The sequence below is a fragment of the Drosophila rhopaloa genome, unplaced genomic scaffold, assembly GCF_018152115.1.
Source record: "Drosophila rhopaloa isolate 14029-0021.01 unplaced genomic scaffold, ASM1815211v1 contig_178, whole genome shotgun sequence".
Taxonomy (NCBI): Eukaryota; Metazoa; Arthropoda; class Insecta; order Diptera; family Drosophilidae; genus Drosophila; species Drosophila rhopaloa.
The window spans coordinates 2,980,742-3,005,852 of record NW_025335059.1 but is presented as its reverse complement, the minus strand read 5'-3'; the positions used below and the strand labels follow the sequence as shown (position 1 = coordinate 3,005,852).

The following is a 25,111-nucleotide window of genomic DNA, read 5'->3' as shown; positions in this document are numbered from 1 at the left end:
GGTTATCTGAATCACACACCCGTGATCGTAAATATATCTTTAATTTGTGTTATATCCATGTGTGGGGCGTGAACATTACGTTTACTCAAAACAATGGGATAAAACAAATTTTTTGCACTTAAAAATAAAAAAAAAACTGAAAGTTAAAAGCTGGTACATATTCTTTTGTTTTACCCAAGTGGTCTGTGCGTCCATTGGAAGTTCTAAGTGGCGGACCTCTCACAACCACCGAAAAAAGGAAGAGCAACTCGAGATTACAAGACCTAATCAAAGGCACCTGTTGCCAGCAGACCGAATTACTTGAGTTCTGTTCGATGGGTTCGGACTTCAGTTCAGTTAGCTTCAAAGACATTGGCACGCAACATGGGCGACAAAGCGTCTGGATCCGTCTGCAGTTCCTCCACAAAACCCCCAGAAATCCTCACGGATTCGGAGCATTTTGAGCAACAACAGCTGGCCACAAGTTGTGGTAAGTACCGCCACAACTATTTTGCTGCTAAAACAATTCAACAATTTCCAAGAGCGTTTGAGAAATTTCCCCTTTTTGAAGTGTAATAAATATTGAGTTCTAGGGCAGGGGATGTGGTCTGCGTGTTTACCTTGGCGCAAGTATAAACAACAAATAATATAAAGCAGCAGAGGTTGAGAAAATGAGTCCGGTGATTTGGACTTCTTTTGGCCGAGGCGCCAGAACGCATCTGGCGGTGCTCCCCCTAAATTTTCGAATCGAAAAAACCTGTGTGCACACTCTCCCGCGGATACAAAAAAAAAAAACAAATTTAGATTAAGATCGAGATGAAGATGAAATGTGTTTGTTCGCCATAAATCGACGACGGAAAATAAAATGCTGTTAATTTGTCTATCCATCCGATCTCGGCACTCCGACTAAAGCAATTTAATACCAGACACATTTGCAGCGGGCTTCCCCCAAAACAAAGGGGCATCCCCGACCAAAAAAAAAATTAAATCACACGAACACAAATTAAAAAGAGTATGTCCGGTGGCGGTGGTCAAAGAAAGCAAATGGCACAGAGAACGCCGAGTGCCGGAGATGCTGTCACAGTTAAAGTCACGGTTTTGAATATAGAAAATACAAAACCTCGATTATATTATAAAAATATTAACATTTTAAAAGATTAGATTTGTTTATTTAATATTCATGATAACAGATATTATGAATAAGACTCTTTAAGATGACTTCCACAGTAAAAGATTATTCAGAAAAAGGACATTTTGATAATTTTAAATAAAATAAATTACAGAAGGTTGTTTTATAACTTATTTAACGCTTTGGAAAAATATATATTAACCATAACACATTTTTTATAAATACTAAATATTAACACAAACGGTTTTAAGTCTAAAATTAGAAAGATAGATTAGTTTTAATATTCCAAAATGGTATGTTAATTATGTTGTCGCCAAAATATCTAAAATGCTGTTAATGGCACTTAAACTTTTGAGCCTGAACTATAGATATGGCCAGCTGCAAGCTCAAGCTATTGAATCGGGTCATTAATTCATCAAATCAGAAGATAGAAAGAAGAGTAAAAACCCAGCAGTGTCTTAAAAAATTGAATATAACCAATTTTGAAAGAGATGGTAAAAGACAATGGATGAGTCATAGATTGGGAGCGATATTTTTCCCGAGAAACTTTGACAGAGTGACATTAAATAATCGCTATAGACAGATTCAAAATATCTTAACCTCAGGCATTGTTAAATGCTAAAAACAGTCTGCAGCTGGGTAATCGCGGACTTACCCGCTAACAATTGTTTACACAACTATAGTTTGAAGAGATTGTCAACGAAGTTCCCCTCGTCAAATTTATGGGTTCTATAGAGAGCCCTTATCAGCGACCAACCTTCAAGACTGACCGATATTGAACTGCTTGAATATATGGAGTGCCACCCCAATTCCAATGATCAGCGATCCGCATCGCGGTTTTCTATTTGTCATAAACCAAAACTGTCATAGTTGTTAATCACTACAGCCCTCGTCGGAAGTTGTGATTGCGAGGCGTGAATTTTGCCCTACAGCCTAGGCAACGTTTTCAATGATTAACCCTAATTGCATATCAGAGTGATAGGTTAAAGTATACTCATTTTGTGCACGAAGAGAAAATTGCCAATTTAAAATAATTATCTATATATGAATGCGGAAAGGTGGAATTTTCAAAAATGTGTTTGATTTTAGTATTTTGAATTCGAAAAACCAGTTTAAGAAACGAGACTCCCATAATTATTAATACAGTTTTAACGGAAAACCTTTGAACTTAAAGAAATAAATATTCTATAGGGTTTGGCAAATGCAATTTTTCTCTCCATGTACCCATATCTATATCAATATTTATATGAATGCCGATTCACGCTGACACGTGTGATGGCCTCGTAACAGCAGTGCTCAAAAAAGAACCCTTCGAATGGGAAAAAGTACCGCCGATCGGAAGAGGTGAAATGCGGTTGAATGGGGCCAATGAATTCGCAAAGGCATGGGTAATTCACCGCCAGCCGATCGCTAGATCGCCGTATTAAATTTCCCTAAAGACCACAGCCTGACCTTAGCGCAATTGTGCGGCTGATAACAACTTTATCAAATTCAGCAACGCCGACTGAAGCAGCGGCGGTAGCCAAGGCAGCGACGCCAACTGAGGCAGCGGCGGTACTCAAAGCAGCGACGTTGACTGAGGCAGCGGCAGCAAACCAAAAAAGCTTACTCCGAGAGCGGTACCGGTCGCTAATTCAAAATCAAAGAGCGAGTGGCGAGCGGTGAGAGCGATCGGGCCATAAGTTCCATGCGATTAACCATTTGTTTAGCATTGCTCCTACGGCAGCAGCAGCAACAGCAACGCCAGCAGCAATAGCAACGCCAGCAGCGACAGCAACGCCAGCAGCGGCGGTGCGAATTCGGTGTGAATTTTTCTACAAAACTCAGGCCCGCCCTTATGCTGGCCAACATTCGCGATTGTGATACGGAGCATAAGGCCGCTATGTGAGCGCTGTTAAACCAAAGTCTGACCTTCACACACTGTCGAAATTTTGCACAACTCTTGCCACAACAACCGGTAGCAGCCGACAAACAAACACATCACGAAACAAACAACCAAACAAACAAGCAACAAGAATAATACAACAATCAAGTAACAGCGAGCAGCAATCGACACAAAAGTTCCTAAATCAAAGTCTCATTTTGTACGCGCACACAAGTTCCTAAGTAGCAAAAAGCCAGCAAAACAAGCGCAACATCAACAGAACAGCAGCAACAGCAACAGCAACATCACAGCAGCAACTTCAGCAAAAAACAGCAACATGACAGCACTGGGATTAGTTCTGCTATCAATGATGGGTAAGTGGCGAGTGTTAGAGAGGCCTTCTTATCGACAAGCCCCTGGGAATGTGCCTCTGATAGATAGCACACGCCTTATCGCGGTTTTTAATTTCTGCGCGCCCATCACCTGCAATCAGCGTCAGCTGAGCACTGATAGCCTGACACTAATATATGCATCGAGCTCTATATAATATATGCACAATTTGCAAGCTGTCAGATATGTGATTTTTTGTTTCAATTAATTACTGACATTTAACAAAATTGTCATTTACGACCTGACAGCCAGCGAGAGAGTGAAATGGTTTTTGATTTTAATATTCATAATTATACTCACACCCTAACCGCGGCGAAGAGTCGCTTATAAAGTTCTCCGGTTTAAAAAGCAAAAGAGATAAGGAAACAGCTTTCTCATTCTCAACTGAAAATATCAATGAAACTTAATATCACATGAGGGGTCATTTTGTTATTGAATAAAAAGCTCAAGTAAAACTTAATTTGCATAAACATTTTGGTAATTTGAAATTAAACAAATTTAAAATATTCCTATCGTTCATGTGAAAGAAAAACAACCACGTAACATGTTAATTTTTGAAGGTAAATGCAGATATTTGTTTGTGGCACAGAATAATATAATAATAACAACTTAAATCCACACAAGCCCATTCACAATCCAATATTAAAATATTGCCAATTTCATTATCGACTCTTGAGAATAACTTGTGTAACAATTAAATTTATAAATCAGTAAAAACAGATAATTAATCACAACTAAAGCCACAATTCGCCGGCCGGGGCAATTAACTTTAATTGGTTAACAGTATATTTTTCTGATGATTCAAACTTGGTTTTGAACACATGTAAATAAAACATCGTGTGGTTAAAAACATTGAAAATGAAGTGACATCGATATAAAAATAGTTTAGTAAAATAAAAGTCAAATAATTAAGCAAAGGGAATTTGACCATCGGTTTTTTGACCTAGAACGTTCGCTTTCTTTTTTAGTTTTATTGCTTTATAGCTCATTTCTGCTGATTTTATTGTGTTTTTTTTCCGTTTGTTTGCTCCGGGTACTTTTTTGTTTTCCCGTTGTACGGGTATTGGACATTTTTTTGCCAGTTGCTTTTTAATTTTTGTTGTAATCGAGCGTGACTTAATTTCGCACATTCCCCTGAAACAATGTATTGCTGTGCGGATATTTGTTTAATGGCAGACTGACTGGCTCTTCGCCATCGTCAACATAATAATATTGAAATGTCTCTATTATGTGCTTTGCCTGATTAAAAACAAACAATTACCTAAGGGACCACTCCACCGCTCGGTGTATGTGTGTATTTTTGCCACTCTAATTATTCGCTGGTAATTTAAATACTTCAATTATGCGAGAATTTAATCAGCAGAGCAGCGGGCCCCGTAAAACGGCAGTGGGATTAATCGAAAATTATCAAAGAACTTTGCTCCTCCTCCTGCGAAATTGCTTTTTGTAACGAAGTGTGCGGAGTGCAGGTGAAAGCTAAAGTGAGGCGATAGTTTCGCCAATGAAGGGTGTGAATTTAGGGGTTTGTGCGCGAACGAGTGCCACAAAGTTTGCAACATTGATTAGGCCGACGGGTTTTAATGTTTACTTTATTAGGCCGCGCAATTAGGAGAACAATTAGCGGAGCGGGGTGATTTTGAGCTCTCCGTACTCGGCTGTAAATATAAATGTAATTAACATGTTACACACACTAAAAACTAAAACAGCATAAATTAAACAGCCACCGATTTGGCAGTTCCCTCACATTACACCACCTCCTGCTCCTGCTCCTTTCCTGCTCTGTTTATTATTCAAGCACGTGCCGCCGATGAAGTCCAGGATCCTGGATTCCGTATAGGTGCCGAACTGCGGGCGCGACATCAAAAACAAATGGGAACAAAGTAATGGCACTTGATATTTGACATACAGAGTTTTATAAAATCATTACAAAAACACTATTTCCTTTAAATTAATTTTTTATTTAAACTATATTTTAACACTTAAACTCACTAACAGTTTCGGCTATTTTTGGGTGTTAAAAACCCGTCAACCATACAACGGCTTCTTTGAATATTAAATATTTAAACCAAATATTTCTACTTTTTTTCTGTTCATAAACTTTATGAGATATTTTTAAAACATGGCTTGGCAAAGCAATGTATTTTCTGAATAATGTGAAATATACGATGTAACAAATTTGTAAGTTCCCTTCAGTAAAATACCAATTTGAATTATCCTTATGTTTGAAGTGGCAGTGCTATTTTGTTGACCCCGTCTGTTCGCCCACACAACTTTCGCTCTTCGTAAATTTTAATTAGAAACTGCTGCCATTAACTTAGTCAAGTGCTGCGTCTCTTGTTTCCGCCGCCCGTTTTTCCGGCTTTTCCATTCGCCCACTTCCCCGTCTAAGTTTCCGTATGCATATAAATGCTGGGGGCGTACTGCCGCTGTAGAAGTGGCACGAAGTTTTGGCAGGCGACGGCAAACAAACCAAGGCGTTGACTGCAGGCCCCGAAAATTGCCCACCCATCATTGGCTTTAATGTTTGCCAACTCCAAAGACATGCATAAAGCAAAATTTGAATGAAATAGTTTTCGGATTGGAGTCTGAATTTGCATTTATGACTCACGGAGGGGAACCAGGGCCAAACGGAACTAAGCTCGGCCTTTTCTCCGGCCCGCAGTGTCAACGGCCAAGCGCTCACGCCAATGATAGATGATACCCGACCCGTAGCACCTGTTGCGACTCGGCTTCCTCTGCCATTTGGCTTTTAAGCATTTCGCATTGAGCGCTTTAAGCTGAGTCATGATGACATAGTGCAAGCCATAACGATTTGAGAATGCCCTACTGAAATAGATACATTTATCTGAAGATAATCTGCAAGTGGAAATCCATAATGTTTTCCCTGTAAACACAGCCTACATTTTTCTGTGGCCAATGTAAATATTTACTTTTACTACCAAAGGCATTGAAAAATATTGCGCAAAAAATAAAAACAGTATAAAATGTTTGGCCGACGTTTGGTGCAAATATTTATTTTTAAAAAGTAAAAATATTGGCTCAGTGAGAAAAAAAACCGCTAAAGTATTCCATGGTAAAATTATATTTTATAATCGAGATAAACATTTCTTAACGATTTTGGAAATGTACATTGTATATGTACATTTTATATATATGAAGCATAATCAGTTCAGAATAACTTTGTTTTCTTAAGGGTTTACACATTTAACAACTAATACCCCTCGTTTGCACCCTGGAATCTCGTATTCATATGTGGAAATGAAATCAAATAAAAATCACCTATCACATCAGCAGTTTAGCATATTTGATTCCCGCTCAGCGGCGTCTGATGACGATCGCTATTGCCAATCGGAGCCGATCGGCGACTTGTTTTCAGCTCGTAACGGGGATTTTCAGTGGAATCGGGGAGTCGCAGAGTCGGTGAGCGTCAGTGCAAAATCGTGGGTCGTCGGAACCGCAGCCAGCGGCGCAGAAATCCGCAGACAGCAGCGCCGCGTGGGATATCCGACTATCATTTATCAATGGAATGTGAGCGATGTACGGTAGCAGTACCACAGACCACACGCTACCAATTACACACGCCCCCTTTTCAATTAAGACCGACAAATGTTGACTGTCTTGGAAGTGGAAGTATTTTTGTGCCAGAAATAAACGCATGCCGAAAGTTAAAATTGAACTTGTTTACGCCACGTTAAAGGAATTCACAAAAATAAATGTAAACAAAAGTTCACACTCAAAGCAGAATTTAAAAAGCAAATTTTCTATTTGGGATGTACCGGACCAATTATCGAAAATAAAGTTTCTCTGTGACCAAAATAAATATGACTATAGAAGCATAATAATTTATATGAAACTTTAAAGCTATTCTTTAATTCTTTAACTACATTTAAGGTAGTGCTTTATAATACAAAGCAAAAACCAAATTAGGAAGATAGTGTGATTTTTTAAAATTCATTATTATCCACAATGATTCAAATTTGATTAAATACCAGAGGTCTTAAAAGTTTAACATTTATAACTAATTAACAAGCCAACTAACCCAATCTCTTTATCTTTGTTTTCAGGCTATAGCCAGCACATGCATCCGGCTAATTTGGGCGATGGAGTGGACACCGCTCGACTTCTGTCCCGCTCAGACTGGGGCGCCCGCCTGCCCAAATCCGTGGAGCACTTCGAGGGTCCCGCTCCATACGTGATCATCCACCACTCGTATATGCCGGCCGCGTGCTTTAACACTCCGGATTGCATGAAGAGCATGCGCGACATGCAGGACTTCCACCAGCTGAAGCGTGGATGGAACGACATCGGCTATAGCTTTGGAATCGGAGGCGATGGCATGATCTACACCGGAAGGGGATTCAACGTTATCGGAGCTCATGCACCCAAGTACAATGACAAGAGCGTGGGCATCGTGCTGATCGGAGATTGGAGAAGTGAGTACACTGAAGTTGAAAGTTTAGCAAGAAGCTTGAAGTAAACCGAAATTTCAATAAAGAAAATAATGTGTTAGAGCTCGCCATCTCATCCTCTTAACTCTTAATGACTCTGAAAATCTAAATTCTTTAATTTTAAAGTCTATAAAAGGGAAAATAATACCTTAACCAGTTAAACAACATTTGACATTAAGCACAAGATGAATTTAATTTGAAGTGATTAAAGGAGCCACATTAAGAATATCGGGAATATTCAAATTAGCATCCTGTTTCTATCCTTAACCCTTTATTAACATCCTATTTCTCCTTCCCTTAATTTTAGCTGAACTGCCGCCCAAGCAGATGCTGGACGCGGCCAAAAACCTGATCGCCTTCGGGGTGTTCAAGGGCTACATTGACCCCGCGTACAAGCTGCTGGGGCACAAACAGGTGCGTGACACCGAGTGCCCTGGAGGCAGGCTGTTCGCGGAGATCTCCGGCTGGCCGCACTTCACCCAACTAAACGCCACAGAGGGCAGCACTCCTGCCCCGGTTGAACCGCACGCACATCCCCAGGCGGTGCCCCAATCGACACCCCAAACCCCGCTGCCAGCTGCTCCCAAGGTTTAGTTAGGCCCTGGGACCCTCATACCCAGCAAAGCAGTTTAAGAGAAGCCACAACGAGCTCGGCTCCCCGCACAACGCCAAGGAGTTCATTCAGTATTCATTAGATGTCTCTTCGAACATTTCACAAATAAAGCAATTTCTAGATGATAACACTTAAACATAGCACCCACAGTTGCTCTTTGTATCTACACACTCGCCAACCGCCCCACATTCGCACTTGTCAAATCAAATAGCAATTAATTTGTGTCAAATTCGATTTCGATGGCACAAGTTTTTGGTCGACATCGTGTGCTAGGAATGTCGACGACCCCGCCAATCGTCGCTTTTTCCAACCATTTGACATTGGCTCACCATGGGGGTCGACGGAGCGGTGGGGTTGGCTTTCATAAGCCCCAATCCTCACAAGCGGAAAAACGGTTTTGGGACCAACAGATGAATTAATAAAGCCTCGGGGGACGTAGCATATTGAAATTTCAAACCAGAACGCAATCGACTTTAAGCCGATTTTTAAAGCCCCCAAACATATGATTTTTTTTTTTAGAAAAAGACACCAATTTTATGATGTGGATAAATATATAATTAAAATTTGCAAAAAGCTGCGTCCTCTATCGAAAATGTCAATTTGTTGCGAGAGAGAAATGTTTTTGTTTTTATGACCGTGGGAGTATTGGCTGTTTAATTTGGCATACTTTTTGGCTGATACTGACAATGCCAAAAAATATTTCTTCCGTGCTTTCAGGCAGAGCTTTAAAAAAAAATTTAAAACATGCTTTTAATAACGTATATTGCAATTAAATAAAAATTGTGGGTGTGAAAGTCACTTTAAATACAATTTTTTCTTTGATGGAGTTATTTGATTGAGTTTGCTGAGATATAAAATACTTTTTACACAAAATATAACATGTATGCATTTTAATGAATATATCTTATTTGTGTGTTGTGTCAGAAAGAAAGTCTTTTAAGAGATAGTAAATTCAGATATGCAATAACTTTAGGAATATACATATCCCATTATCTTATCCCTTAACCACCAATATTTAACACCAATGAGTAACCACTCAATAAGCACCCCCAATTGGCCTATCCCTAGTCCAATCGATAAGCGATCAGTTGGACTAAAAATATAGCCACGCACTGACCGACCGATCGATCGATCGATCGATTGCACCGCTCCCCAGAAATGTCAACCACAATTGAGTGAATCGGGGGAGCAACCACTTAGTAGACAATGTAAATATTGAAAGCGAATCGGAGAGAAGTAACGCATTGGGACAGGACAGACCATCATACAGAAGCACTAATGGGTTTGGACTTTCTAGACGAGTGGTTTTTATCACAGGGTAAGACGTCCCACCACCCACTCCCCCTGAAATTAGCTGCGACGCCCACGCCGCCCGAGAAACTTGCGTAATTGAAGACCATTAAATGTGGGGAGTCTGATAAGATCCGCCTAATGTGCGGATAACGAGGGGGCCTAACAAGGAGGGGAAAGCGGGTATCTGTATCCTTGAAGTGGGCCACATAGCTGGTTATTAATAATTCCATTGAACTGCACCTGCCATAAGGTCAATCGGATCCGCTATATCTCACCCATCCCCCGTGCCGAAATCGAAAAAGATGCTAAAAATATTCCTCTGTCGGTCAACAAAATTTTCATTTCACTTCATTTCGCTCTCCCCCTCCCAAAAAAAAAGAGATAATGAGCGGAATCCCAAGAGAGAGATATTCGAAGAGCGAGTGTGAAAATTTGAAAAATTTTTAGGCATCGCCGTGCCGTTGGAAAATGTATGAATTCAGTTTTTGAAACGCCGTCATAGGCGCTGTTGCCTCCGCTGCTGAAAATTCACTCTGTGTGTCAGTGACCGTGTCGGTGTGTGTGTTTGTGTGGTGTTTGCGGTTGTGGTAGTGTGCGGGTGTCTGACCCAACCAGCACACATACAAATAGTACAAATATATCTAGTATACAATATATAGTAAACCGACGCGAACGTGCAACGCAAACTGCAGCGAGCGAATGAACCAATTAATACACATAATAAAAGTCCGAAAAATCCGTGAAATATCCAAAAATATAGCATCGCCACATATTCGTGTACATTTGGGCGGCGAAATGCGCAGAACTTGCGAAAGCGCTTTGCTCAGCTCTTGTCACTGGCCAATCGATCCAATAAATCTCTCTGGAGGGGCGTTATGAATGGCCTGTTCCCAAAATATCCCGGGCGATATTTTTAAACACTTTTGTTGACAGGCAATCTTAGGATGAAATATGGCCAAGCATTAGCTGTTAGTAGCCATTTTAAACACGATTCTGCACAACTTTCGACTCAAATTAGCCAGTCTCGTTAACAATTTTAATTGAAATTGTATTTTTTCCTTCTCCATTTTGCTCTGTTCTGGCATCTTCTGCAATATTTGGAATACAGTCTTACTTCCCTACACCAACATTTAGAGAAAGCCAAGGACCTTTGAAATTCTTTGGTATTTTTCTTATTTTTGCGGGTTCTAAGAGACACATGGCGTTTCCAAACTAAATGAACACCAGCAATTAAAAGACAAATTTCTCTTTAAATCTTTAACACTACCCTTAAGATACTGTTAAGGTATCATATTATAATTCATTATTTAATCTGTAGTTGTCCTGTTTTATTCATATATAAATATCAATTCTACTATGAGTAAAATCTGCTTAGAATGCCTTTAAAACCACATTTTTAAAAAAATTAGTTTAATATTGTTGTGGAAATGGTCGATTTCAATCATGGGATACTCGCGCTATAGAAGTCAGACTGTATTTCTAAGTAAAATTTGTATTTGCATGTCATGTTTAATTAACGCCTCCATGCAGGAAAGGCCGAGAAAGTGTTCGTCGCTCTGGCCAAAAAATTTGCAATCGTCCCAAACGAGGGGAATTGAAATGAATATGGGAGGGAACGTAGGTGGGGGGTAGATGGTTTTGGACCAGCCATGGAATGGCAATGGAATGAAACGAATTTGGATTTCATTCTGCCCCCTCGGGTCCCCCACTTTGTGTCCTTTTTTTCTCCGTACACCCAGTTTTGTGTACGTTTTGCTGTCTACTTTGTGAAACGAGCCAGTTGAATAAAAACAAAAGCAACAATAAAAACAGAACAAAATGGATGGAAGAAAAAAGGAGAAAGACGAAAGCGCCAGAGATATGTTTTCTTTTATTCTTTCGATTTGGTTCCGTTTTGTATCTCCCACTTGGGCGGCTCTCTCGCCGCCTGTCTCTTTCACTTTTTTTTCTTCACTTTTTTCCACTCTCGGCGGCACAAAGAACCTAAAATTAAATATTTTCGCCTTTTACATATCGCAGCCAGTGGCAGAGCAAATCGTTTCTGTTATTGTTTTTGTTGCTCTATTCCCGTACACTCCGCCCCTGTTGTTGTCGTTGTTGTTATTGCTTGCTCTGTTTATTGGAGTGCATATGTACGGACGGACACACATACGCAGGCGTTTAGCTGGACATTCGCGATGCACAGTTGTGGTCAGAGAAGTAATGGTCGCCAAAAGTTGCCAGAATTGAGTTTTCCTTTTCCTTTTCTTCAATTAGTGCACACAAAGTTGCAATATTTTGTTTACATTTTGTAAGAAATTAGGTCAGTATGCATACTTACAAACGTTGTGAAAGAAAAACACCCTACGTTGTATTGTTTTGCACAAAAACTATTATAAATATTGTGAGGACTAAGTCCAAATGATTTAAAAAATATTTTAAATTAAAAAAATGGATATATTATTAATATTATTCACATATATCAAAAGTTTTATTTAAACATTTTTTTCAATGTGCTATACACTTATTTTCATTGAGAATAAATACTCAAATCAGGCTTTTTTTCTGTAGCTGGCCAAATGGTACAATATGTTTGTAGATTTAAATGTAAATATTTAGTCATTGAAACTTTTCTTATAAATAAATGTTTCAAAAGCCATCGCAATCTTGTAGTTGCTTTAATACTAAAGATTTTTGTTTGCCATTTTGTATAGGTTGATATTTAGTAATCCACAATTAATAAACTGAAACAACTGATAAATCTAGGCAACTGTAGATAAAGGACCTTGGTACATATTGCTGATTACTATTTTCTGTGCTACAGCTTTGACTGCAACTGTAGCTTTTTTTGTCAGCGCCAGCAAAAGCATTCCACTCAGTTTGGATTTGTTGATGCGTTTGCCCCGTCCCCGATTGCCCCTATCCTCTTTATATTCCTATATCTATACCATTCGATACCCATTTTCCATGGATGTCCCTGCCCATGACTGTGACACAAAGGCCTACATTCTGTCTCGCAGTAGAAACAGCGACACAAACAACACCAACAGCTAGCAAAGCTAATGAGCGCATTCAGTTAAAAATAACATTGAAAATGAAACATACCCAAATATACACGAATTGAAATGAATTGAATCGGATTGAAAATATTTCAAACAGCTGTTGCTCATCGTCGGCAGCGGACCACGAATAAAATTCTCAGCACCAAATTCGCGCAGAAAAAATACATAAAAATCTATTTGAAAATAAATACGCGTAACAAAAATTATCAAGGCGAGGGAAAAGAAAAAAAAATCAAATAGAAAAATAAACGAAAAAAAAAAACACGGAAAATCTGAATGAAAGAACTTTTTCGGACAACTTCCCTTGAGGCTGCTAATGTGCAAAGTTTTGTGTTTTCATCAGCAGCAACGCAAGCAAAAACGGAAAGAACAAGCAAAGAATTCACGGCAAATTATTTAAAAAGAGTGTGCAAATAGACGGGCGACGACATCGGGCCCTGGAGAATTAACGGCAATAACACGGGGGAAAAAAAATAAACCACCAGAGGAAATAGTACGGAAAAGTCGAGAAGACCGCAGCAAGCAGTTCTAGCAGCGAAGCAATGCCGTTTGTGACGCCCCGAGCGGGGACAAGTAGTGCAAGCAGTGCACCCGGCGGGCGCACCACATTCCGCCCGCCATGGGTGAAGGACGACGGCGGCACCACTGCCACCACCAGCTCCACAAAGCCCAGCACCACGCCCTGGGCGAAGAAAACAGCGACGACAACGGCAGCCACTCCGACGACTAAGGAAAATGGCGAGAAATCCACTGCGACCAAGCCAAAAGCTGCTGCAACCACCACTGCAGCGGCGAAGAAAACCACCTCGACCCCTGAGCCGGCCAAGAAGGTGACTGAGCCAGCCAAGAAGGTGACGGAGCCTGTAAAGAAGTCTTCCCTGGCCACAACCACAACGGCGGCCAAGAAGACTCCGGAATCTGTGAACACCAAGAAAGCGCCAGAGCCAGTCAAGAAAGTGGCGCCCACCGTAGGCTCCAAAAAGCCTGTGGCCACCACCTCGGTACTCAAGAAAAAGAAGGAGCCAACACCTCCACCCGAATCCTCCTCCGAAGAAGAGGAGAGCGAGGAGGAGGAGGAGACCGAAGAAGAGACCGAGTCCGAGGAGGAGGAAAGCGAGGAGGAGAGCGAATCCGAGGAGGAGGAGAGCGAAGAGGAGGAGGAAGAAGAGGACACCACTGTGGACGAGAAGGTGCCCGAACACGTGAAGAAGGCGGCCCAACTGCGCCCCACCACCGTCAACAAGAAGCCGGAACCGGAAAGTGAGTTGAGCCAACGTTTTACCATGGAGAAACCCAAGTTACGCAGCGTGGTGGTCAAGAGGGACAAGTCCTTGAAAAAGATGGCCACCGAAGATGACGACGAGGCTGAGGAAGGCGAAACGGAGGAGGAGCGCGACAAGCGGCGCCGCTTCAAAATGGAGAAGCCCAAGCTGCGGCACGTCAAGCGCGAGGAGAAGCCACTGCCCAGCAAGAGCACTGACGACCTGGCCAAAATCCGGCCCGTGCTCAAGAAGGTACCCAAGATCGATGAGCTCCTCAAGGAGCCGAAAGAGGAGCCCAAGCCCGAGTTCACCACCAAGACCCTGCGCAAAGCGTCCATTAAACGTGAGCCGAGCATCAAGTGCGGTAAGTTGTCCGATCCGATTGGATCCAATCCGGAGCCAGCTCCAATGATGGAACCTAACCCGATGCCCGACTGGATTAACCCGATTAACCACTGCGAATGGATCGACTCAACAAGCGCTGTAAATTTTCGCCCCTGCTTCTTTAATGTCTAATGTCTAACCAGAAATGTTTTGATTTACGTTGGCGAAAGCTGTTGGGATATATATTCTATATTTTTTTCGCATTTAGACTTTGCGATTTTCTTCGGCCCTGACAAAAAGGCAGGGCCACTAGGAGCGCAGAAAACAAAACAAATAATGGCGTATGAGCGATATGTGCACAAAGTGAAAACACTCATTGGGGAGGAGAACGTGAGGATTTTTTCACGAGTTTAGATGTGTCATACTCAATACATTTTGTTTACACAAACATCAATCGTTTTACGGGGCGTATGAGTTATGTATTTTAAACTACCATTGAACATATTTGAAAAAATGTTACCAAACTCTTTTCGATTTGTTTATTTATTTATTAAATTTTTAAGGTTAGAAATATAAAATAGCAAGTAAATTAGCCTTTGATTGCCAAAAGCATTTTCAAATTCAAATTTAATAAATCACTCATACGCCATAAAAACAGTTTGCGATTAAATATAGGCAATTACAAAAATGTTTGCTAAAGGTTTCATATTTTGCAATTAAAATAACTTTTCACGCGGGTAATAAAGTTACTTGCACAGTTAAAACTTAACTTAAATCCCCAAAAAAGGTTATGCTATTTTACCGAGCGCTTTTTAATTTATTTATTTATTTATTAAATGTCTATATGGTTAGAGATATAAAATACTAAGTAAATTAGCCTTTGATAGCCAAAAGCATTTTCAATTAAAAAGTTTAATACATCACTCATACGCCATAAAAACAGTTTGCAATTACATACGTATTTGGTAAAGGTTACATATTTTCAAATTAGAATCACTTTTCACGCTGCTAATAAAGTTACTTGCACAGTTCAAACTTAACTTGAATTTACAACAAATTTTAAGCCATTTGTGCAAAATATCAATGTCATTTATTGAATTTTGAGGTAAAACTCGTATCTGGCATCTTTTAATTGCAACCGAGAAATAAACCCTCACGAAGACATCAATATATGTTACCTGTCCCTCACAGCCATCGCTGTCTGCTCATTTATAAAAGCGCAGGAAAATATACAAAATGCAAAAGTCTGTATGCATCAGGCACATATTCATATAGGAATATGGGGATTCATATACTTGAAATGAATGTGTAAAAAATATTTCATCAAAATGTTTTGCCCAAACAAAAACCACAAAGCGCACACGGACAAGGGACGAGAACAACGAGCGGTGAACAGAGGAACAGTGGGAAAAACAAGGCCATAAAGCAATATAAATATCATTTTTTATTTATTAAATTTTAGTGAGTGTTGTGCATTGAGCCGAAAGAGGCGCAAAGTGTTTTCCTGCCTGCCTGCAGTTGCGAGTGGGTTTTATTTGGGTTTCCATCTCGTTTTCCGGGGAGGATCCATCGCATCCGCCCCATTCAAAAGGGCAAACAACACAAAGGTATGCCGTAGCAAATGTTCTCTAATTCCGTATTTATTGCCACACACTCAACTTGAGGAGGTTGTAATTTTGTAATGGACTTTCCTGCCGCGAGGCTGGGCTCAATTGGTGGTAAAGTGGTAGGAGCAGGACTTTCAAAAAACAAAGAAACCAAACGTTGCATAAGCATGCTGTCACCTGGCCTCAAAATTGAATTGCAGAATGCCGCCTGTGGGCCGGGCCTCGGGTTTTCCCCCTGGGGCAGGCAACTAAAATGAAGTGAAAAGCTCGTTAGGAGCTGGGAAAATGTGGAAGGTGGGGTGGGGGAAAGGCTACGTGTGAGGCAGTTAACTTGCCTTTGTCTCCGTCCTAATCAGTGGGCAATAACGTGACCGCAAATGCCTCCTAATCTTGACCGACAAACAAAAGGATCGAAGAGGCGGAGACTGGCCAAAGAGGTCACTAAATAAAATGACCAAAAAACGATGTCCGCCAAAAATAAAACAGGGCAACGTTTGTCCTTTTTAAAGCTGTCACCCTATCAAAAAAAAAAAAAAAACAAAAGGGGAGCAGCAGAGAAAGAAGGCCACAAGGAAAAGAAGGCGAAACATTTATTTAATGTGTTCGGGGCAAGTCCTGAGAGGAAGGTTCCTGAGTGGAACGGGGTTTTTTTATGGTCTTAGACAAAATTCATGATTATTGCTCATTCTGTCAAAACTACAACATAAAATGGAATGTTTTAAAGCCAGATGAGGAATGGTGAGGAGGGCCAAGGACACGGGCGGCCAAAGTTCTGGCCTCTCAAGTTTCTTTCCCCCCAAAAACGCAACTATCGAATGATAAAAGGCCAACTCGGACTCGAATTGGAAGTGAATCTTCGGAGGGGCAAGGGGCGGATGAGGGCCAACCGAAAGCTGCCAAAGATATATGGGAATGAGCTTGATAGAGTCTAACTAAATGCGCCATTTATATTCAAATATCCGCCACTAAAAAACAAAACGAAATAAAAGACGGCGCTGGCCGCAAGTTCCCCTCCTAAGCGACCCAAATGTCTTCAAAGGACAAAAAGCGGGAGGACAAAAAATATTTCCTTTTATTTAAATGAGCCTCATCTCTATGTATGCGTGTGTAGATGCGAGACATGTAACGGCTGCGCCTATTTTTTTTTTTGGGAAATTCTTCACCCTCTTTCGTTTCCTTTGCTCCACAGTTCGCGTGGTTTTCCAGGGTCAAGCGGTGGGTTGTGGACTTGGGTCTGCCCGTCATTTGAAATGTCGACTTTCAATAGGTGAGGGTGATTTTCTTTCTGGCCCTGTGTCCCACCCAGTGAGGCATAAAAGATGATTAGGCTCTTTTAAATTTAGAAATAGCGTGGTCAAAGTGACGTAAAAGGAAACCGTTCAAAGGTTTTCCACACACATACATCCTTGCTAATATTGGCCATTAGCTGTTGGCCATAATTATACTGGGCGACAATGAAATGCTTGACTGAATAATTGGATTAAAGTCCCCAAACGATGGCAGAACAAATCCAAATTGAAATTGAATTTTCTAATTAGACTTAAGGCCTGTCACCTGAGGGGCAAGATAATTAAATGAGGGTTACTGTCAAGCGAAAACAGCAAAAATGTTTGGTAAATAAAGCCAACGCGTCAACATTTTAATAACTAATTTGGAAAAAGATTTTGTGCTAGACTGAAACACTTTCCATTGATTAATACAGAGATAAATACTTTAAATAATGTTAATATGTATAGTTATCATTTAAAGCTTTAACATTTAGCAGGAGTAAATGCAAAAAAGCGAAGCTTTTGGAAAATCAAAATAAAACTTTTTAAGCCTAAACAGGAAACTGTAGATAATAACCTCTAAAATAATGAAATATGAAAGAGCCACAATAAGGAACTTAGTTGAACTAGTAGCTAGCATGCTTGAAATTAAAATGCCCTTCCAAAAGAAAAATCACTGTGAAATTCTAGGGGGAGACAGCAGCAACATTTTTGAGCTAATAGGATTCCTTGTTAGCCCCTTCGCACTGAGTTCTGCCCAAGTCTGAAACGCTAATCATACGGAGGAGCATCGAGGGAACGACTCCCTACCACTCTCCGCCATGAAATATATGGGCTGGCTGAGCGGTGCTTCATCATGCCCCGGCAGACAATGAATGAGCGGAGCTTGGAAGCTGGGAAGTCACTCATCGGGCGGCAGCCAGCAGTCCATGTCCAGGCCTCCTCCACCCAGTTACAAGTACCAGTTACCCAGTACCAGTACCAGAACCAGCACCAGTAGTTCCCTTTTTCCCACTCCAGTTCCACTGGTATTGCCAGTTTTTGAAGACCCGGCACTCCATACTCCGGGTTGATTCAATGACAACGGCAACATTTGTGCATGCATAGAATATTCTGCTGATGATAACACAATGAGCCAGGAGGGGGGGGCTTTCATAAGGAGGGTGCCACGCCACCGAGAGTGAGCTCGCAAAATTTATGTTTACATACCCCGCTATTCATTCTGCGACGTCGTAAGTGCGGGCTTTGCGGTATATTAAGTGGGAAGCATCATCTCGGAGCAACGAAAACCCCCAACTCGCCACCGCTGGCAGTGCTTGCTTTTTATTTAAATAAGAAATAATTTTGTCGACATGAATGAATGAAGACTTTTATCTGCCCGGCACCCTTCCTTCCTTGTTACTTCATCGCCTGATGTTGTTTTGCTTTCTTTTGTTTCTTGCTCGCATCCACTTTTGTTTGCCACTGATTTAGGATAACTGCTAGGGGGTCGATGGGGGGCTTAGTGGTTAAGGGGAGCGCTTTTGTCCATAAATTACTAAACCGAATTAAGCGAAACTCACTAAACGCGTCCTCAATTGGCTGTCCAAAAGTTGACCACGTATTTTAATCAGAGCTCCCAGTAGCAGTTCATTAACATGCAGACATGGATGGTTTGGGGGAAAATTCATGAGCAGGATCAGTAGCAGGAGGTAAAGCAGCTCTACACAATAATCAAGTTGCTCGTTTGCCCTGATTTTATTCAGTAAAGTAACACGAGTTCGGATTAGTTTCATTACCTCTCCCTCTTTTCTCAGCTTTCCACCTCTTTTTGGATCAGGTGGTGGGGTTTTCCGGAGGTGTTTCAGATACTAATGCACCGCAAAAGGCAGCCAACCACTTAAAGATTAAGTGCAGATCCAGCCAGGCGCAACCGAGAAACCGAAAATCCGAAAAAGGAGAAGGTAGACTGAACTGGAGCTCAGACAAAGGATAAAGCCTGGGGTGGCCTTGGTTACACACCCACCCACAGAGCCACCCATTTCCCTCCCCCTGTCAGCCGGGGGTTCACTCAAACAAAGCTAATTAACAGATTTGTCAGCTTTTCATCACTTGGTGGTGCCTTTATTGTTTTCCTCTTCTTTTTGTTGTTTGACTTTAACACTTTTTTTTAACAACAAACGGAAAGAGAAGCATAAGAAGCAAGCGTGAGAAATGCAAAGAATTCGATAAAAAATTAAAATGAAAGGCACGTTGATATATGCCTGTGTGAGAGTCTGGAAAAAATCGAAACTGGCAAACTTTTTCAATTGTTAATTACGAGGCCAAGGAGGAAAGTCGACCTCGAGTTTCTACAGGGAGGAGGAAACGAAGAAGGACGGCAGTGTAGAAGAATTGAATCGCCAAGTGAAGATTGTTAGGCCAACAATTTAAGCGGAAATTTATTAGAAACAGCTGGCTGCAAGGGGTCTCGAACACACGGCCAATCCTAATTGGCCTCGTTAACAGAACACCAAGACGAACACGAATAAGAAATAAAGTGAAGGCGGAATAGGTTCCCAGCTAGAAGAGTTTAAACTAACTTAAAACCCATGCTACTGACTGAGGCACGGCAGCCAGTCGAGTGAAACCCGACAAACTAAAAAATGCAATCAAAGTTTTCTGCCACCCCCCCCTTGGAGGCCAGTCAGCCGAATTGAATGGTGTTAAGGCAATAAAACACCATCAAAGCCAGGTCCAGGTTTCAGGACGAGGACGAGGCCGAGGACGTGGCCGAAGCAGAGGCAGGCACTAACTTTTCAATCTCTGCTGCAACTTCCGACAGAGACAGCCATGTGTCTGGGCTCCCACCCCCCAACTTCCACTACACAATTCGAAACTTTGGATAAACTAACTAATCACACTGTTCTTGTGATCTATTCAAATTATATTTAGCGAAATATTTTACGTTTATTTTTGCAAAATTCTATCTAATTGCGTGAATACCTTAGATTGCGGTAAGAGGGGTTTTGTGTTTACTCATAGAAATTAATTGTTTATCAAACATTATAAGTCGGGGTATGTTCTAATCAATAGTAGCATGTTGAAACAGTAACTGGTTTTCATCATTGAAGTATTAAAGCTTTAAAAATGTCGTTAACAAAATCAATCTAAACTGTTTTAGAAATTCGAAAAATAGATAAATAACAATTCAAGCTTTGAGTGTACCGCCCATACTTTCTCTTTACCCTGTATTGATATGTATGGAGCAACTTTGCCCGCAAGGCACAGCTAAATGCTAGGGTGGCGAATCGCCTGGTGGGTGGAATAAAGAACCCCGCGGGAGCCGAAAGAACAACAAACAACTGACACAAATTGCAAACTCATTAAATTAAAATTATATTTAATAACCGCGAGTGCACGCAGCGCCCGGCGATTTGCTCTAATGCCCAACGATGCCCGAACCTCGGCCCCACTTGCACCACCAAGACCCTCCACCCCGCCCGGCAGAGAATAACCGCCACCCACTTGGGTGCATTCCGTGTTTTATTGTTGCAGTTCCCGCCCCGCCGCCGCTGCCCTCTTTGGTGCCCAAGGCCCCGCCACCGCCGCCCCCGCCCCTGGCCCCCGGCGAGAAAAGAGTGCTCTCCAGTAACCAGAAGGAGACTCTCGACAAGCTAAGGTGAGTGGTTCACCTGACCCCCCCGACCCCTGGCCTCCTGGTCCCCTGCAAACCCAAAATATCCAGCATCCGGATAGCTTTCACTTTTAAGACGCAGGATGACTATAACTCCGATTCGCTTCGATTCGCAGGACACGACCCCGAAGGCGTCCGGACTGGTCCGAGATGATGAAGGAGGTGGAAAGCGGCAAGAAGCTGCGCCATGTGGCCTGCAACGATAGGTGAGTGGTATCCGCATGCTGCGCAGCAATTACCGATGGCAACACTCCCAATAATTGGAAAATGAATTAAGACAGCTGAAATTTAAACCACAGCTGGAAAACAATTTACTGTGAATGCGCCAATTTATATGTAGATGGATTAACAGTTCCAAGTAAATGTGATTAATGTGGAAATGAATTTTTCATCTTTTTAAAAAAATAAGGCAACGTTGTAATCAAATACCAAGCTCTTTCTTCCTTTTTTTTACATACTATTCATCGAATATATTCATTCTCCCCAGATCTCAGCCCGTCCTGACGTGCAAGTCGATGACCAAAGTGGACGACAAGTTCATCTACGAGACGGAGAAGGGCAACTCGCACAACAAGCTGCTCAAGCAGATCCAGGGCGGCATCCGGTTGAAGCCGACCAAGACCAACGATCGCAGCAAGCCAGTGCTGGACGGTCTGCGCAAGTTCCGCCGCCAGATGACCATCGAGGAGCAGCTGCAGAAGTCCCAGTCGAAGGTCAACATGCTGAGCGAGGCGCCCAGCAGCCATGCCCTCGGCCCAGGCAGTGCCACAGCCCTGGGAGCCGGAGGATCCAGGCCCAGCATTGTATCGGCCATGTCCATCGACGAGGAGAGTCCCGACGAGCTGGACGACATTGACAAGATCCGCGACGATCTGCAGAGCACCAAGCAGATGCTGGCCTTGGAACTGCGCAACCGGGAGGCGCAGGAGCGCGAGAACAAGAAACTGCTGGCCAAGATTCGAACCCTGGAAACCGAACTGGAGCGCGAGAAATCCCGCGAGAAGAACCTTGAGTACGGATCCAATGTGATTGTGGCCACCATGGATCCCACGCCCACCGCCGAACAGACCTACGTCAACTCCCTGAAGCGCGAAGTGGAGGATGCACGGAAGTCGTCCAAGGAGGTGGAGAAGAACTACCAGAGTACCAGCGAGCTGCTGGTGGAGGCCAAGACGGAGATCGAGGAGCAGCGTCGCCAGATTCAGTTGCTTGAGCGCAAGCTAGCAGCTGCTCTACAGGTTAGTCGGAATTCGGGATTGGGTTTGGAATTGTGATTACTGGATGTCGCTGAAAGTGTTGTCAGTTGAGATAAGGATTTCGGTTGGGGAATTTTGGCTTCTTGCTAATTGGTGTTTGCCCCCTTTTTTAATTCATCCAGAAGGTATCATTTTAAGCATAGAATCACAAAGACTTAAATACGATTTTTCAACCTCTATAATACATGTACTATTTCCGTATTGTTTTTGGAAGATTTGTATTTTTAATCACGTTTTCCGTTCTCAATATTCTCAATTGCAAGCAGGGATCAAAGCTGAATTCAGTTCAAGGCTATAGAAGTCTATATCTATATCATTACACATAGTAAAAACCATTATTTGCCAAGGGTATACCAAAGCATCGGACCCCGAAGCTAGTCTTCCTTTCTTGATTTTAGTGTCGCCGGCGTCGCATCGCTGCGTCCGCTGAGGGCGGGAAATAGATGGGAGCAGCTAACGAAGCCACCGCAATCTGTAGCATCCACCGTAGACCCCTCGTTAGTTGTCCCTAGTAGCCACTGTAGCCAGAGAAACAGATCAGCTGACAACACTTGACACAAATCTGGGATGGGTCTGGGAATAAATTACCAAGTTGCACCCCATCCTTTCCTTTAAATGCAAAAAAAAAACTCCTGCTTTTAGACGATGTGCTCTGCACACGAGGCTTTGGGAACATTAAAAATAACAAGAAATCATATAGAAATCATGCAAAGGCTGCCAAAAAAAAAAGAGAAATTGAGCAACAATATCATTCACAAACCAAACGAATATTAAAATTTTAAACTGACCAGAACTTATTTGCAAACGTAATTTAGGGCACAATTTGTATTATATTTTGGAAGCCATATATTAAAAAGTTGAGCAACAGTATATCCAAAAGTCTGGTTTCACATACTTCGTCCCACACTAATGGTTTCTGTTTTATTCAACTGAATTCTTACCAGAGCAAAACAAACTTTCTAGACAAAAACTCAAAAAGTTTTGATGCCCAAGTTGTTGTGGGTTTTTAGTGTCGAGAATTTTTGTTAAAGTAAATACTAAACATGACTAAATATGCATTAAATGTTTACCTTTCAAATTTGTATGGCCTGTCATAAGTTGTCAAACAGCTGTGGTATTTACATAAATTTGGGTTCTCTTTAATTCGTGTTTCCTTCAATGGCACCAAAAGGACTTAAGTATGTATTTACTAATTTGTCCACATTTTGTCCATATTAGAAGTAGAAAAGCAGAGAAAATAAATGTCTGAAATCCATGAAGTAAATTCGGTCTTCAAAAAAGGAACTTCCAACAAATGCCCTTAAGATTTTGAGCGCCAAAAGCCTTAAATTCCATCAGTTCGTTGCATGCTGCATGCCAAATTCCCTTTTCGCGGTTCCGCCCAGACCCGAGCGGATATATGACCCGTCTAGGACACGTCCACCCCTGGAAGCTTTGCTCTTGCACTCCGCAGCCGACTACGCAGCAACTAACCGATTAACACGCTCTTTTGAAAAGGCGACACCAAGCACTAACAGACCGCACATTAGTAATTGCTTTGCTTACGACGACGACGACTACGACGATTGCTTCCACTACGACCACTACCATGCATCACGGCACCAGGTAAAGCCAGTGTCCGGCAGAGAATGCCCCAACTAATCCGTAATCTGTATCCCTACTTTCGTGTTCTTCATTCTGGATTTATTGCGACCCTAGGGCGGTGGTTCCCTGGACGGATCGCGACGACCCAGCGATGCCAACTTCGGAAGGGACAGCTCGCCGGAACTGGAGCCCGAGGTCAGCGAAAGTGATCCGGACGAGCCGGAGGAGAAGAAGGTGGAGCGCAGGGAGCGACGCTCTGGCAAGGAGCTGAAGGTCCTGCGCAGCAAGCTCACCAAAATAAAGGTCAAAGAGGAGGCGGCCAAGAAGGAGAAGGACGCCCTCAAGCAGGCCATGAAGAAGAACCATGTGATCCTCAAGTGAGTTCAAGATTTGGAAGCTTTAAAGACATTAGGTGTAGTTCTTATACAATTGTGTTTACAAGATTATTATTATTAATCTTTTTTATCCTGCAATTTTTGTAGGACTTAACTTTTCAAGTTACCATTTAACCACAGTTTTTGCAAGCAAAATACGAGACTGGTTTTAATTGGGAATCCTTTCTTATTTCAGGGAGGAGAACAAGAAATTCAAGAAGCTGGAGAAGGAGGTGCAGAAGATGGCCGCCTCGATGAAGCTGGACGAGGACGATGTGGATGGCGAGGAGAAAGACGAGGATGAGAAGGAGGAGGAGGAGGAGCCAGCCAGCGAGGAGGAGGAGGAGTCCGACGACGAGTCCGAGGAGTCTGATTCGGAGGCCAGCGAGGCGGAGACGGGCAGCGAGTCCGAGCCGGAGGTGAGTTAGCAGTAGGGGATTAACCTTTATTCCACCGACTTACCTCGATATTATCCTACAGGACTCGCCAAACTCCGCGAAGAAGGCGAATGTGGAGCCGCGGTTGAAGAAGCACGAGAGCCGGTTCGCGGCGATGAAGAAGTGCAATGTGCTGCTCCAGGCGAACGTCGACAATTTGCAGGATCAAATTGTGCAGGTGCGATCGCGGGCCACCAATCTGCAGGACGAACTGGACGCGGTTATCGCTGATCTGGGCTTCTAGTCTTGGCAGCCTGTTTTCTGTTTCTGTTTCCGTTCCTTTTTTTCGAGTGTGCTTCGAGAATATAAACATCAACAATAATAAACAAACAAACAAACGAAAAACTAGAGGTGGACGTAAAATTGATTCTGCAATCGATGTATCGATTAAGCTTTTGACAAACATCTACATTTAAGCCGGTTCCACTGCAGCATATTTCTACATTTCGTCTACATATATTAACAATAAGCTAAATTGTGGGCATGTTTTGAAAATAAAATAAAAGTTCAATTTATTTTTTTTTTATAATAAAATTAAAAAAAGGTACAAGCGCATATAAAAATAAGTAAACGTAGAAATGTGTTTC

The 25,111-nt window shown here is 42.0% G+C and overlaps 3 protein-coding genes across 16 annotated transcripts in view; 2 read left to right on the top strand and 1 right to left on the bottom strand.

Moving 5' to 3' along the window:
• The window catches only part of LOC108043972 (trichoplein keratin filament-binding protein), a 30,169-nt gene extending 5,522 nt beyond the window's left edge, over positions 1-24,647 (bottom strand). The window contains exon 1 of the mRNA XM_017122810.2: positions 24,550-24,647. The gene's annotated coding sequence lies outside the window, so the exon portion shown is untranslated. The remainder of the gene's footprint in view (positions 1-24,549) is intronic.
• Positions 327-8,559, top strand: LOC108043975 (peptidoglycan-recognition protein LB). Of its 4 annotated transcripts, none has more exons than XM_017122812.2 (3): positions 327-469; positions 7,427-7,795; positions 8,118-8,559. In XM_017122812.2, the coding sequence occupies exons 1-3, from the start codon at positions 364-366 to the stop codon at positions 8,402-8,404; spliced, it is 762 nt and encodes a 253-aa protein (XP_016978301.1). In that variant the 5' UTR covers positions 327-363; the 3' UTR covers positions 8,405-8,559. The 4 variants fall into 4 exon arrangements, with proteins under 4 accessions (XP_016978301.1, XP_016978302.1, XP_016978304.1 ...); XM_017122813.2 differs by lacking the exon at positions 327-469 and adding an exon at positions 2,836-3,346; XM_017122815.2 differs by lacking the exon at positions 327-469 and adding an exon at positions 6,782-6,890.
• On the top strand, positions 10,210-24,872 carry LOC108043969 (glutamic acid-rich protein). Of its 11 annotated transcripts, none has more exons than XM_017122805.2 (9): positions 10,210-10,255; positions 13,104-14,383; positions 20,735-20,858; positions 20,990-21,079; positions 21,361-22,111; positions 23,627-23,734; positions 23,828-24,090; positions 24,284-24,506; positions 24,568-24,872. In XM_017122805.2, exons 2-9 carry the CDS (start codon positions 13,300-13,302, stop codon positions 24,766-24,768), a joined length of 2,844 nt encoding a protein of 947 aa, XP_016978294.1. In that variant the 5' UTR covers positions 10,210-10,255; positions 13,104-13,299; the 3' UTR covers positions 24,769-24,872. The 11 variants fall into 11 exon arrangements, with proteins under 11 accessions (XP_016978294.1, XP_016978291.1, XP_016978289.1 ...); XM_017122802.2 differs by having other exon boundaries at positions 10,210-10,265; XM_017122800.2 differs by having other exon boundaries at positions 10,210-10,271.
• Positions 24,873-25,111: the final 239 nt, after the last annotated feature.